At 44.9% G+C, this 16,093-nt stretch overlaps 1 protein-coding gene across 2 annotated transcripts; it reads right to left on the bottom strand.

The window, feature by feature from the left end:
* Positions 1-12,864: 12,864 nt before the first annotated feature.
* On the bottom strand, positions 12,865-15,893 carry LOC123068340 (putative receptor-like protein kinase At4g00960). 2 transcript variants are annotated; one of them, XM_044490915.1, is made up of 6 exons: positions 15,759-15,854; positions 15,354-15,639; positions 15,046-15,256; positions 13,857-14,094; positions 13,618-13,768; positions 12,865-13,498 (listed from the first exon to the last, which is right to left on the bottom strand). In XM_044490915.1, exons 2-6 carry the CDS (start codon positions 15,555-15,557, stop codon positions 13,115-13,117), a joined length of 1,188 nt encoding a protein of 395 aa, XP_044346850.1. In that variant the 5' UTR covers positions 15,558-15,639; positions 15,759-15,854; the 3' UTR covers positions 12,865-13,114. The 2 variants fall into 2 exon arrangements, with proteins under 2 accessions (XP_044346850.1, XP_044346848.1); XM_044490913.1 differs by having other exon boundaries at positions 15,354-15,893.
* Positions 15,894-16,093: the final 200 nt, after the last annotated feature.

Genomic DNA, 16,093 nt, shown 5'->3' with positions numbered 1-16,093 from the left:
AAGATTTTTTTTTATGTTGGTTGTTTGATTCATAGGATTGATTTATACAGGAATTTGTTCAATAGATTTCTTTGTACTACTTCCCATAGGGTTTCTAGCATCCACTCAAACCACTTTGAAAGAATCCTTTTGTTTTTCCTATGATGAAATCAAACAGCCCTAAATCCTAAAGAATTGAGATGAGCATGACATTCCAATCTTATTTTTTTTTCTGTTCTCATGTCTTTAGAATCCCGTGAATCGAAGAGGCCCTTAATTTCTCTGAATAGTTGCATATACTTTTTTACGGAAAACATCCGATTATTGATCAAATATCACATATAGCAGTACAAAGGACATGAGAAGTAACAAATAAAAATATCCATGTCCGTAGACCACCTTGCGACGACCACAAGCACTCGAGCGAGCCGAAAGGTGCGCCGTCGTCATCACCCCTTCCTCACTGAAGCCACACAAACCTTGTTCTAGTAGGCATCCCGGGAGTCATCGTGTTAAGCCCCCAAAGGACCAGCGCACTAGAACAATAACCACCACCGATGAAGATAAGTGTAGATCGAAATGATTGATCCTATAGACACATGAACACAGACGAATGAAAACCTGATCCATCGAAGACAAACATCGACCGAATCTCATGTGATCCGCCGGAGACACACCTCCACACGCCCTCCGACGATGCGGGGCACACCATCAGGACGGTGGCTAGTTGGGAGGAATCTTATTCCATCTTCTGGGAGGCGTTGCTGCCACGCCTTCCTGGGGAGGACACAAATCCAAAACAAATTTTAAAATAGCTAAAAAAGAAGCATGAGCCCTCCCGCCGGCAAGGGCCAGGATCCACCGTGCCTCCATGGTCGTATGGCCACATGAGACGAGGCGGATCGGCGGTGACTCCGGCAGGAGGCTAGAAACCCTAACGCCTGGGAGCCTTTCTTCCTTCCTTCCTTTCTTTCTTTCTTTCATTCCGTGGAAGAGCAAAAATGTTACCTACTGATGAAGAGTTGCATATGCTTGCTAAGGGGACAATCATAACATGATATTAGGGTGACCAACTCGTAACGAAGGACCAACCAACCAAATGTTTTCAGTTCTAAATTTTCGACCATACTGTTCGTTCGAAGCAGAACAACAGAAATGTCGAATGACCAGAGACGCCAGATTAAGCGAACAAGACTCACCTCAAATTAAACCCCAAGCAGTCGCATGTCTCGTGACACATTGCACATCAAGGTTTCATGCTTATCTTAATTGGCATGTGGGCTGCTTCGTGCGTTCAAAAATGTATACACGAAGTATTATTATGTCTTTTTCACATTGTCTTTCGAAAAGAGTGAAGCACCTTTGGTGTAACAAGCTAGGGTTCCCTCAAAAGATGAAGATAACAGCGTGGAAGGTCGTTACTGGGGTGTTACCAACGAATCAATGCAAAGTTTTACAGATACATCTCCAAATGATCTACTTGTCCTTTATGTGGGGTGGAGGAAGAAGGAACATACCACGCATTGGTAGCATGTACACATGCAAGAACCTTATGGATAAATATGCGGGCTAGATGGCCCCTTCCTCCTGATGATTTTCTGATTGATAATGGTAAAGAATGGCTCATGCACCTGATGAGCAGATGCTCGGTTGATGTGCGAGATATGATTATAATGCTGATATAGCGCATATGGCAGTTGAGAAATGACCAAACACATGGCAAGGAAGTTCCGCCAATCCCCACTACGGTGGACTTCCTTGATAGTTATTATAAATCCATCAAGCTGGCGGCTCTACAGAGGAGATTCTGAAAGGTAAAATGCCATCTTCGGCAGATCAGATACCTATACAAAGGATGGAGACCCCTCTCTGCTATGGCCAGCCCCTAAACTGGGCACTGTCGCTCTTACTGTGGACGGTTCATTCCAGGAGGCTGACGGCTCGGCTGCTGCTGGAATGGTTCTTTGAGAGAGACAGCAATGGCAGAATCATTTTTGCTGCTTACCGTGTCTTATTCTACTGCAACGACGCCTTGGAAGCTGAACTCCATGCGATCATGCAAGGAATGGCCTTGACCATCAATCATACAACCCTTCCTGTTGTCGTTCAGTCAGACTCTTCAAAAGCACTAGCCAGCCTATCAAACAATGCTTTGGTTCGCTCGGCTTATGATCATTTAGTTCTAGAGATTAAGGATTTGATAAGTAGTAGGGAGTTTTTACCCCAGAAAATTCACCGTAGCCAGAATAGAGTTGCCGATCGGTTGGCCAATTACAGTCGCTCCGAGAGAACCACTGATGTGTGGTTAAACTCGGTTCCACCTTGTATTGAGGATTTGTGGCCTCTCATCTATAACACTATTACTTTGCAATAAAAACTCCCCGCAAAAGAAACAAGCTAGGGTTCCCTTAAAAAAACAAGCTAGGGGTCCTTCCCTTAAAAAAAAAAACAAGCTAGGGTTCCTACCCGCTTAAATAAAACGCTAGGGTTCCTTCTATAAATGTGTGAAGTACTAAAAGTATCGTGTGGAGTTGTGAACCTCTGGTCGGACGGTCTTAGCTAGGCGCACCCACCAAAGTTTATCAAACTCTATAATGGATGCTCCTTGTGTTTGGTTAAGGAAAAATATAGAGCCTACACTCACGTCGATAGGGATGTTGCTACGGCGATTTCGTCAGCTTTTCTTATAATAGATCCATCTTCTGTGAAATAGACGGGGCATCGTCGGTCAATGTCATCTGTTTTGTGAACACCGACGGAAACGACACGACACGAGCGAACACCACCACGAGTCCACGACCGTACCACCGCCCCATGCCCCTCTTCCTCTGCCTGCTTCGCAGCGGCGCACGTGAAAGTGAAACCAGCTAGCTAATCAGTCAAGGATCCACCGACTAGCAGGGTCAACAGAGCGCGATGGTTCCTTTGACGTCACACTGTTAAAACCTGTGGCTTTAACGGTCCAGGCTCAAAGCCTTCCATTCCAACGTCTTGAGTCTTGACTCAAGCACACAAATTAATTACGAGTCTTGAGAGTTATAGAAGAAGAGAATTACGAGTCTTGTGAGTTGGTTGTATATATCTTTTGCAGTTCTACTCCGTACGTGGTATCCTGCGTGTTTCAGCCGGACTTTTGGTCTGGTGTGCCTCTGCTGCTATGCCCGGTCTGCTACCGCCTAAGCCGGTCGAGGTTGTTCCCTCCCTCATGGTTGCTGTGCTGCCGGTTCTTGTCTACGGGTGTCTTGTTTGGATCCGGCCGGCCTTGCTTCGTTGGCCGTGGTGAGACGACAGCGGTGTCCTCGTGACTGTATTGGCGCATGTTGGTGGGCGGTGGGTGTGGTGGAGCCGAAGATTGGTCATGGGTGGCGGGCGCGAGAGGTCGGGAGAAATCCATGTCGGGTCTTGGCGGCACCAACGCGGTGACGCCTGCGGGCGCCGCCATCCTTCTTGAAGGGCGCCGGGTGACCCTCTCCCCCCTCTATCCTCCGTGTATCGGGAGAAATCCTAGGATTCGTCCGGGTAGCAACGTCGTCATCGCCGCATTCCTTCTTGAAGGTGGTGCTTGGTACACGGCAACTCGGTGGCTTTGGAGCGTGGTGGTTATCTTCGATGGGCGCAACGGTCACGGGGTGCCATAGGTTTTGTTGATCTGGCGTTGTTGGCATCTTTTCTCTTGTATTTTCTTTTGGGCGAGCTTGTGCTGTTAGCCCCAGCGTTGATCGGAATGTTGTATCGGGTGGTTTTTTTTGTGGGGTGTTGTATCGGGTGGTTGCTATATCTATATAGCGGGGCGAAAGCCTATTTCGAGGAGGAGGCCGGACTTTGTGGATCCAAAAAGTGGCATGTACTAGAATTTAGCTAACTTTTTCAGTTCCACTCTTCGTTGTTGGTTGAGTATTTTTTTCGCAGGGGTAAAGGGAGTTTTTATTGCAAGATCATAGAGTTACAGCCGAGAGGTCACAAATCCTCAATACACGGTGAAACCGAGCCCAACCACACAGCGGTAGCTCGCTCAGATCGGCTATAATTGGCTCAGTGCGACATACCTTTCCGAACCTCGGAACCATTGCTGAGAGAAGCCCCATTTGGCTAGAGCTCTCTCCAAAAACTCCCAATCAACGTGATCATATGCCTTAGATAAATCAAGCTTGTAAGCACACAAAGCTGGTGAATTATTTTTTATTGATTGTATGTGATGAATACATTCAGATGCAATAATTGAGTTATCAAATATAAGCCTCCCTATAATAAAAGCGCTCTGATTCTCTGATATGAGCTCGGTGAGGAAGAGCCATAATCTATTCACCATGCATTTGGAGATAATTTTATATATCATATTGCACAGGCTAATTGGTCGAAAATCTTTAAGCTCCTTGGGACGAGGAACCTTAGGAATCAACGCAATCGCTGTGTCATTGACACCATCTGGCATAACGCCCGTGGCAAAGAAATCATGGACAGCCGCAACAATTTCATCCTTCAATAACGTCCAATTCCGCTGGTAAAACCTGGCCGAACATCCATCACACCCCGGGGCCTTCAAGGGGCCAATCTGAAATAGGGCATTTGAGATTTCCTCCTTGGTATAGGGTTTACAAAGTGACTCATTCATCTCCACTATAAAATTAGACGTGATACATTCAAGAACCTCACCTGGGGACAGGGTTGGGTCTTTTGTGAAAATCTCCTTAAAGTAGGAGTGAGCCATCCGCTCCATGTCTGTCGGAATATTGCACCATGAGCCATCATTCTTCAGCAAACACTGGATATGGTTCGTGCGGGCTCGCCATACTGGTCGCCTATGCAGATATTTGGTATTGCGCTTCCCTTCCTTCAACCAGGTGATACGAGAACGCTGAAGCCATATCATCTCCTCCTTATATAGCAACTCGTCGAGCTGGTTCATCTTGGTACGTATATGAGCACGGTCTAAACCCGCCAGCTGTAGCTCTGCCAGTTGCGAACGGAGCGACTCGGTCTCTTTTAGTACATTCCCAAAGTGTGCACAACTCCATTGTTTTAGCTCCTTCATCAACTCTTTCAAAGAGTTTGCCGCTGAATCCAGGCTGTCGGTCGGCCTATGTTTATTCCAAGCCCTAGCAATCATATCAGGAAGTGTAAGATCATGTTCCCATATAATTTCGTAGCGCGGAGTAGATGCCCAATGCCTCTGCTCCTGCACACCCTCAAGTTTGACTAACAGAGGACTATGGTTAGAACAAGAAGTGGCAAGATAAAGAACCCTTGCCACTGGGAACATATCACGCCACGCTTCATCCACACACGCCAGATAGAACAAACTTGGGCATTGCGGTCAACCACCTAGCCATTATTTTATGTGAAGGAAAGATCACAGAAGTCGAGGTCCTCAAGCTCACACACTTGAAGACAGTCTCTGAACGCCGTCATTTGAGATTCAGAACGCAAGCTCCTTGATAGATGCTCGTGCTACCACAGTGCTACGTTGTAGTCGCCACAAACCAACCATGGCTCCTGCGAACTAGCCCGGAGCCGACACAAATGATCCCACATACGATATTTGTTTTCCAGCCTCGGTTCATCATAAACAAAGGTGCCTCTTCAAGACATGTTGGAGCCCCCATCCTTAATATTAACATCAATGAACCGATTGCATGCTTCAAAAACAGCTACTGTCAGCGACTCATCCTAGAAGAGTGCCAATCCACCACTTCTACCATCACTAATTACACCATGGAAGCCTTTCAGGCCTAGTCTCCATCGTCGTTTCTCAATTTTCATATTCTCTTGCCTAGTCTCACAAAGAAATACTAGTTTGGGGTTGTTGGCTTTTGATAGGGCCAATACCTAATGAACTGTCCGGCGGCATCCCCCCGGTTGTTCCAAAAATAGAATATTCATTGTGTCCGGCGGTCCTCCTCGAGGGAGGCCGCCGATATCTCCTTATTATCATTGTCCTTTGAGAGCTTTGCTCGCTTACTGCTTGAAGTGCTGCTCGTCGGCGAGTTTGTCTCTCTTAGATCCTTCCCACTGCCATCGATCATGGCAAGTAATGACTTCGAAGCACCATGGGTTTTATTTGTTCCATCCCCAACGTTATCCATGTTCAATCTTTTCCTTGCATCCCTGTCCACCTCCATTCTGGCACAGAGTTCTTCAATGGACTTGTTGTCATATCTAGGGTCTCAGGGGCGATCCTCTTTTGCTCAGGATCCGTTGGACCTGAGGGGCTTGCATTCATCTCAGAAATGACGAGGACCGGATGCCCTACCATGGTAAGAATCTAACCGTGGTCTATTAGGGGCATCGACATACATCCAATCCCCACATTTCAGCTTCTTTTCATCATAATTCCCAGCCCACACTCCTTATGCTCATGTCCAACCAGGCCACATACCTTGCAGAACCGAGCTAACTTTTCATAACGAACCAGGTAAACCTGTCGTTCTTTAGCACAAACAATACTCACAAACTTTGTAAGGGGCTGTTATCATGGTTCACCCTCACCCTTACATAGTCATCACGGGTGTTTCCGTTAAGACGCATCCCCAATATTTCACCAGCACCCTTCAAGAGTTTCTCAACAATGTATTCCTTGCAAAAGGGGTCCGACAGCTTGTGGATCTAAAGCCAAATTGGCATGTGTACGAACACGACATCCTCGGCTCTACTGAAGCCATCATACGGGCACAACAACACCGCCCAATTATGGAACAACCATGGACCTTGCATCATTATGCGGTCCCAATCCCCCAAGCAAGATGCATGGACAACAAATCTATTGAGGCCGACATGCCAGAAGCTCACCGTTTGTGTCGGGTTCCATGCCGCCCTCATATCCTTGTAGAAGGCAGATTGAGAGAAGTTTTGTCGGTATGAACCCTAGCTAGGGCCAGCCACCGAACGCTTTCTTTGATCCTAGGATCATCCTCATTGATCTCCACATCATTGAACTCCTCATCATTGAGGTCCAGCTGGTCGAAGAATTCTTCCAGATCGGGGTTTGGGCCGGCCCAGCGCCGCCGCTTGTAGCAGAGTTAGCGTCTGAGGGGGGAAAGCCATCAGGTGATGGTCTGGAGATCCACCGGGCTGACGAAGGATGCCGACCCCGCCGATCGCCGAAGGGTAGGACTCGGGATGATCGGATCGCCTCAGAGGAAGGAAACCCTAGCCGCAGAAGTGTAGGGGGAAAACGTTGCATTACTTGTTGGTTGAGTGTTGATGAGCCAAAGTGCATCATCGACTGACACTGCTAAAATAAACGGGATTAGTTAGGATTTGACGATGCAGAGGCTCCCGGCCTTGGAACACATTGGACTCAAGCACACAAAATTTTCATAGCAGGTTGAATATATAGCCTTTTTTTTCAGTTCTACTCTATTTGTTTTCTGACTTTGTTTACGGACACTATTAGCTGGTGAACGTTCGTCAGAAAGGATGGCATTTGCGAACGTTTTACCAGGCAGCTTTGTTTATACGGGGATGACATTTTCTTCAGTAGAGCATGACAATTATTTAGCATAGAAGGCATTTTTTTTTTAGAAAAAGGCCGTGCCATCCACATGATTTGAACCGAATGGCTGTGCGGGCGTCCCCCAGCGGATGTTTGCCAATTAACATTACCGTTCTTTATAGGCAGGACATGCCTGGTTTCGACATGGTACCATTTGAAGTAACCTTTCATATTTTTTGAGACAATAGAACAATCCCCACGCGATCGACTTTACTATATGTGCAACAACTTGGGCACAAGGCAAATGAATGCGTGTACTAATTTATACTAAATTAGTACAAAGTTGACACATTTATTTTGAAGCGAAGGGAGTACAAAACTAGCTCTAGATATTCATTTATTCCAAAAAAACAACACTCTAGATATTCATTTATATATATCCGAGGCTCCTAGCTGCCATACGGACGTCAGCGTCGACATGGTCGTCGAAGCTTCTTCCTGTGTACTTATCCTAATCCTCGTGGCATCACTTGATCGAGAAGCTATTTAAACCTTAGCTTTATTTCGCTCTCCAAAGATTGCATTGGCACACGGGCAGTTTTTGCAAGTCGGAGATGCGACTGATCGATATGGTCCAGTTCTTCCGACCTTATCGCATAAATAAACACTCCTTTCGTTTTCCTCAAGATGTGTACGCATGTTTCCATAAAATCCATGAGCTTTGCGAATTGCAATACAGATTTAGCAGGCGGACTATGTCTTCCTCCGCGTAAGCTATTGTGTTTGTTGCTTCCAAATAAACTTTCAAGATAGAAGGTTGAACACAGAACAGTGACGTGCGTACTGGACTGGAAGGGGACACATGGCTATCGGATGCCAGTGCACTCTATATGTACAAAATAATGTAGTAATTACAAACAAAAAATCTATTTTATTTGAAAACAAATATGATAAAAAATTGTACTGGTATTAAAAGTTTCGTCAAGATGACTTTCATGGTATTCTTGGTGGAAGAAAGACAAATCGCACACTATATACAAGTTACTGTTCACACTATTTGTCCTAGAAAATTTGTTTCTTTTCCAAGAAGTCAACACGGGTTATTCCTTGGGAATTTTTTCTACAAAATCATATTTGTTTTTAAAAAGATTTATTTTTTGACATTTTTGTAATTACTAAATTATTTTATGTATATAGGGTGGGCTGACAACCGAGTGCACCAGGGTATTTCCGGTACTGGACTGTTGTATCTTCAGGTCGTACTTTATATATGTATCTAGAATTCCTTTGAGGCGAACACAATGCCAGCAAAGTAAGGTTAAGTTTTGTGACAACTAGCACTACTCCCTCTCTAACTTAATACTCCCTCTGTAAACTAATATAAGAGCGTTTAGATCACTACTTTAGTATTCTAAACGCTCTTATATTAGTTTACGGAGGGAGTACAGTATAAGAGCATCTCTAGTAGACCCTGCAAAATGCCGCGACCCGCAAAATAACAGCTAAAATGTGGGTCGGCGCGTAAAAGCTACCTGACCAGACCCCGCAAACGCGTCTGACCCGTAAATATTTTTAAGGGGCGCGACAAAATCTCGGCCCCAACCCACGAATATGCAGGTTTCCGCCTCGCCCCTATGGTGCCCCGTATCCCAGGAAAGCGGTTGGCGGGAGGGACATTTCAGCCCACACCTTTTCCCCACCTCCTTCCGCCGCCGCCCGCCATTGGTTATGCCCGTCCACCGCCGGCGATTTCGGCCAAATCTGCGGGTGGAATCGCACCGTGGAGGCGCCCCCACCCTCTACCACCGATACGCTGCACCGCCATTGAAAGAGCATTCGGGGTTTTGCAATCTAGATTTGCCATTGTTCGTGGTCCTGCTTGTTTTTTGGGACAAGCGGACCTTGAAAAACATCATGACATGTTGTGTTATTATATTCTTCCCAATATGATTCTCGAAGATGAGAGAGACATGACATTGGAGTTCTTCTACGACAATGTGGGTAGCCGTGCCAAACCAGTTAGAGACCCTAACCACATTAGAGCTTTTCTTCAGACATGCAAAGAGATTGAAAGTGCAAACACCCACTTTCAGCTTCAGGAGGATCTCATTGAGCACCAGGACGGTAACAAAACTCTTTTTTCTATTCATTTTCATTTAATTCATGTGTTATTTGTATTGAGGACAAGTTTTATATTGCATTATTTAGTTTGCTTCGGTGATTTGATTTGTAATGTGGATGAGTGTTGTGTTGTGATGTGGCATTGATATTTTTTCTGAATAATTATTTATAATGCGGATGATTGTTGTATTTTTGTGGTGTGGTATTGATATTTGCGTTCCGGCGGCAGCGGCGCAAGAGCAGTCCCCGCAAAACTGACCCGTAAAAGAGCATATTCCGTGAATATCCTTTTACGGATCCGTTTTGCGGGGTCTGCCTTTGTAGTCATCTGCGCCGGCCCGCAAAACCGTTTTTCCGTGAACTGCAAACGCGTTTTGCGCGTCAGCGTTATGCGGGGTCTGCTAGAGATGCTCTAAGACATTTTATAGTGTAAATTCTTTAAAAAACATCTTATATTACCCCGCAAAAAAACATCTTATATTAAATTACGGGGAGAGTATATTTCGTGCATTAACGTTTTGATACATATCACTCCTGTCCATTTGCTAAAACAGAAATACAGAACGAACATATTCTTACCATAGCACAACATATGAATAGTAGAATGTATTCCCCGGTGGCAAGCTGGCCGCAAATTCGGCTGGAGCATGAGAATACACGATATATACGCGCCACATGCATGTGGATATACAGGAGGATATATCTAGCGTGAGCAAGGTTGATAAATTATATTCGCACGCAAAGGCACAGTGGCTGCTCTGCCAAGCAGTTGACGCGAGCATGCCGGCTTTTGATGGATCCATGCCCATTAAACGAGGGCATGTCGTACTCTTGCTTAATTTGTTGAGGTGTGCAAGGTGGAACTTTATACTCATTTTAAGCAGTACTCCCTCAGGTCTAGATACATCCATTTCTGTGACAAGTAATTCCGAACAGAGAGAATATTATATATAGAGAGATGGAGATAGAGATATCATATTTTTCTTTTTTGGATATGAATGGAAAAGCCTATCCTATTTTTTTAAAGGTAAACCTATTTGACGCTTAAAGCAAAGCATTGATGGAGAAAAACACATCCGAAATGTCCTGGGTCCGACTCATTTCAATTTTGTTCCACTTTTTATTGCGTTCTTTTTAGTTTCCCTTTTCTCCTTTTTCATTTTCATTGTTTCTTCCATTTTTCTCTTCTTTTCAATCTTTTAATTTTTATCATTCTTATTACATTATTTTAAATTATCTCTTTTTTCTTACCGGGGTTGCACATTTTTTCAACGGTACATGAACATATATACTGACATGTGTACGAATATATATTGGAAAATTTATGAACCTTGAACCTTTTCCTAATACATGCATATACTTTTGTATATGTAAATTTTTTCAAATATGAAATGGCCATTTTTATTTAATCTCTGTCGACACTTATACATATACGAACATGTTTTAAATTCGCACAATATTTTCTCCATGTGTAAACTGACCTTTTGACAGTATCTACATTTATTAATAAAAACATTGTTCCAACATTAAAAATTATGGACTTAATTTTGCAAGTAAAAAATTGTGGACTTATTTTTTTAGGGGGAACACACTCACTTTATTGATCAATAGAAATTACAGTAGGAATTACATTTGGGTCATGTGGGCTCAAAAATGATGGACTTAATGGTCCACGTAATAGTAAATGACTTCATATAGGGGCCCTACAGGCAATACAACACTATTGCGGAGCCACTGTGTGTAAAAATTCTGGGCTAGCGCACAAAGAGTGTGACGGGGCTGGCTCATTTGCGCATCGCTCTATAGTTTTCGCGTTTCACAGGATTTCTCTTAGATACACAAGATTTTCTAATCGATTTCTCAAAAATAAAAACTGCAGCGGAAAGGTTGAAAAACTATTAAAATATATAATTGTTATTAAATTTTAGAAACTTTATTACTTTTCCAAAAAATGTTCTCAAATTGATAAAAATGTTAAAAAATTTAAATGTCCATTTTCAGAAAGCTTTTTGTCAATTTTACTTTTTTTCATGTTTTTAGAAACATCAGAAAATTATGTTATTTTCAAATATTTTTTATGAATATTGTTTTCAATTCATTATGGTAAATTTCTAAAATTTAATGAATGTGCATGTATTTGAGAATTTAATTTTCTTAAAATTTAGTAAGTAGACATTTTTAAAATTTGTGAACTTTTATTAGTTTTTGAGAACTGTGTTAGACAATCATGAAAAAAATTCGACAGAAAATAATACCCAAGAAATGAAAATAAAAAGAAAGAAGGTGGGAAAAAATGAAAATCAAGGGAAAAACACCAGAGAAGCTAGTATAATACCACACACGTAACAAAAGAAATAAAAAAAAGTCAGTCGTAGTGGCGCAGGTAAAGTCGCTAGATTTCTGTGATTTGTTGTAATTTGTCCTTGTTAGCGACGAAAAGGAATCACACACTACTAGGGGGGGGGGGGGGGGTGGCAATGAGTGCGGAATTCCGGTATTAAACTATGGAATGCCGCTAGCTCATTATTTTTGAGTAATTGGAATGGCCCTTGTAGCTCAGATAAGATGTGTTAAATCGTCAGAGCAGAGCAATGTCCACCCAATCAAGGCCCATCGGAAAATGGCCCACTAATAGGAGCAGGTGCTTTGGCATTCCAGGACCTGCGGGAGCCTTTATTTGACGCATTCTGCGTCAAGTATAATGTGTCAATTCTTGTGGAGCATAATCCACTAGGTTTATTAATTAATGCGCAAAATAGGAAGCATTTTGCACAGGGCACCCCTAACTAGGACAACCCATTAAAAAACAATAGCGACGCGTGGCACTGTAGTGAGATGTACTATAGTGTTTTTTTTGCTAAAAAATAACTGTAGTGTGTTTTTTTCGAATAGATTTCTAAAAAGCACATCAAAAATATTTTTAACAGCTTATTAAAATTCCAAATATATTGTATATCTTATTTTTTAAAAATTATAAATCAAATTTTGTAAATTCTGAACACATTTTGAAATTTCCTATTTCTGAACAAAATTTGAAATTTCCAAGAAAATTTCAAAAAATCCGAACAAATGTTGAAACTTTCAAAAGTTTTCCATGTTGCAAACAAATTTTTAATTCTAAAAATATTCCAAATAAAATATGAACTTTCCAGCATTTTCTAGTTTGAAAACAAAATTTGAAATTTCTAAACATATTATAAACAGGAGAAAATGGAAAAGCTAGAAAAAAGGGTAAAAGAAAACTGGACTGGATGCTTATGGAAGGTTCCAAAACCGGAGCCCACTAGTGTCTCCAGTATCTATCGGACCGTCCATTTTTACTACTCCCTCCGTACCAAAATATATGACGTTTTTGCAGTTCAATCGATAGGAAACACCATCCGGACTCATTTGTCTGATATTCTTCAAAAAGATAAGTCAGTTCATCACGTGGTTATTTCTACGCATGAAATTCTACCGACATATATTCAACCAGAGTACCAGACTAACAACACTGCCTCCTGTACTAATCTAGAGTGCATCATTCACTCGCACGGTCGCGCCATCACTACACCGTCTGATTTCTTACTAGAGTATCATTTTTTACCGGCCCTCCGTGGTGAAGGATATGGAAATGGAGTTCCTGGATTCATCTTCAGCAATGTTCCCCAGCGTGGAGGCCCTGGTCGTGTCGGTGGCGAACGTGGTGTTCGTGTTCGCGCCGGAGCCGGAGCTGGACGCCGAGCCGGTGGCGCTCTTCCACCGGCCGACCCGGCCGTGGACCGCCGGCTTCCCGGGCTTGGGCAGCGTGAAGGAGTCGCTGGAGAGCATGAGGTGCACGCTGTACATGTCCGGCCGGTCCGACACGACGGCCTGGCAGCACAGCAGCCCGAGCTGGACGCACATGGCCACCTCGCCGGCGTCCCAGCCGGACAGCCCCGGGTCCACGATCTCCAGTGACCGGCCCTCCTCCGACAGCTTCCATGTCTGAAAGTTTCACCATAGATGAATTCTTCAGTTCGGTTATCACTTTCACTCTTTTCATATTGAAAATGTAAAATGCAGGTTATGCAATCTTTTTTTTTTGAATAATGAGAGATGCTCACGTAATTCAACAGGTCGATTTTCTCGTCGCCGAGATGCCGGTCGATGTTCTTCCTCCCGCTCACGATCTCCAGCACGAGCATCCCGAAGCTGAAAACGTCGGTTTTGGTCGATAAGTACCCGCTCATCGCATACTCCGGGGCCATATAACCACTGCAAAAATCGCATCATTTCCTGTTATTCATTTACACAATAATAAAAAACCTATTGAATGGAAGTGGTACATGTGTTTGGGGCTTACTATGTGCCAGAGATCCTGAACGTGTTCACGTGCGTGGCGTCTTCGAGGAAGAGCCTCGCCATGCCGAAGTCCGAGATCTTGGGGTTCAGCTTCTCGTCGAGGAGCACGTTGCTCGCCTTGATGTCCCTGTGGATGATCTTCACCGGGGATTCTTCATGGAGGTAGAGGAGGCCCCTCGCTAGTCCGAGGATTATTTGGTACCGTTTTGGCCAGTCTAGCTGCACCCTCTTCTTCCTGTCTGAAAGGAAGCAAATTCAGTGCAGGTTCAGATAACAGAGCAGCTCTTCTATGCTCTGTATACTGATCTAGTTTGCAGGAATCGATTGTTAGGAAATTGTAATTTTACTGGCACATGCTGCTTATATAAAAATTCAGACTGCTTATGTTAAATCTTAAAATTGTGCTCATACCAAACTCCAAAAAGTTCTTCCGTGTGCTGCATACTGATCTACTTTGCAGGAATTGATTGTTATGCAGCTGTAATTTTTTTTTTTTAATGATTTTGCAGAACAGAGTGAACTCAGACAAGCTCATTCTTTTGAGATACCTGACAAACACTGCAAAGATAATTTTGCCAATTCTATGTTTTTCTCATGTTTCACTGGTATAAACTCAGATAGCTTAGTGTTTGAGATCCTTTCGTGCAGTGGACTCAAGAGGCATATTCCGTTTTAAATCAAATCGCACCAATCCTTTGCTGTAATTTTGCATCTTTATGTATATACACAAGTGCACCTGGTTTGCTTGCTGACAAGAATAAATCCTAATCAAGAACTGGTCTGCTGTGGATGTGACATTTGAACCTTCCGGGTTAAGAAATCAGGACTCTGCTTCTGATTCAGTCAAGGTCAATGATAATACTTGGAACCAGCTGTTATATGAGCACGCAAAGGCCAACTTTAATACTAGCTGACATCAATTCAAGACTTGCAACAGACTGAATCAAACTGCTGTTGACACGAACATTCAGTTGTCCGTTTCGATTGAAATTTTAGGCACCACTGAATCTACTGAAATCGATCAGATATTTTGATTTTCAGATTGGACACAGAGAGCTGAAGTTTTCATCTGAACTAGTATGAAATCCACCCATGTTTTAGCGCGCAATTCGAGTTAAAAATGAACCGAATTCTGAAGTTTGAAGATGTATAAGCAGAGGCTGGATAAATGGGGATCGGGGGTGACTGACCGAAGAGGATGTGGTCGAGGCTGCCGTTGGGGAAGTAGGGGTAGACGAGCATCTTGTGGCCGGCGGCGGCGCAGCAGCCGAGGAGGGAGACCAGGTTGCGGTGCTGCACCTTGAGCAGCAGCCGCACCTCGTTGAGGAACTCCCGCACCCCCTGCCGCGACTCCAGCGACAGCCGCTTCACCGCGATCTCCTGCCCGCCATCCAGCACGCCCTGCACATGCATGCATGCAGATTTCTTTCATCAGCGATCGATCCAAGGTCCAAGCGCACGCGCGCGCAGGGAGACGATCGGCGAGGAGGTCGCTTGCCTTGTACACGGGGCCGAAGCCGCCGCGGCCGAGCAGGTTGCCGTCGGAGAAGCCGGCGGTGGCGGCCTCCAGCACGGGCAGGTCGATGAAGAGAGTCCACTGGTCCCCCTCCCGCCCCGACGCGCCGGGGCCGTCGCCGTCCCCGGCGCTCTTCCTCCGGCGGCCGCAGCACGCCCACGACCACGACGCGGCGGCCGGCGGCATCTCGGGTCTGGCTAGCGAGCTAGCTAGCACAGCCAAACACCAACGCGACGCGCCGCCGCCGGAGACAACGGAGAAGCCTCCCCTGCTCATGCGCCAAACAGTCAGAGAAAGGCTCTGGCGGCGCGACGTCGAGCCCGCCGGCCGGACCGGGCCACGCGCGTACTAGTAGCGAGGATTAGGAAACGTGACGTGCTCACATACCATACCACTCTCTGTGGCTGCTAGCTGACCGGCGCAGGGCAGTGGAGCAGCAGCGGGTGACAAGTGTGCCCCAGCTGCTGTTTGCGCGGTGGGTAATGGGACCGTGGGACTTGGAATTCGACGTCAACCACGACGACGGGTCTCCGGCCGTGCGGCCGCTGTCGCGCACTCGAGCGTGGGCGCGACATGTGCAAGCGAAGCGCGTGCTTGACTCTCGTACGGGTCAAGCGGCGGTTAGCCGTCGTGTAGTGCGGGCGGGCGTCCTCTCCTCCATCGGGGGAGCCAGGTGCGGAGCCAGAAAATTTGGTCATTGGTTGTGAGAATTGGTACTACTA

Source organism: Triticum aestivum, chromosome 3B (assembly GCF_018294505.1).
Source record: "Triticum aestivum cultivar Chinese Spring chromosome 3B, IWGSC CS RefSeq v2.1, whole genome shotgun sequence".
Classification (NCBI taxonomy): domain Eukaryota; kingdom Viridiplantae; phylum Streptophyta; class Magnoliopsida; order Poales; family Poaceae; genus Triticum; species Triticum aestivum.
Note: the sequence above shows the minus strand (reverse complement) of the source record. Positions and strands in the feature narration are given on the sequence as shown.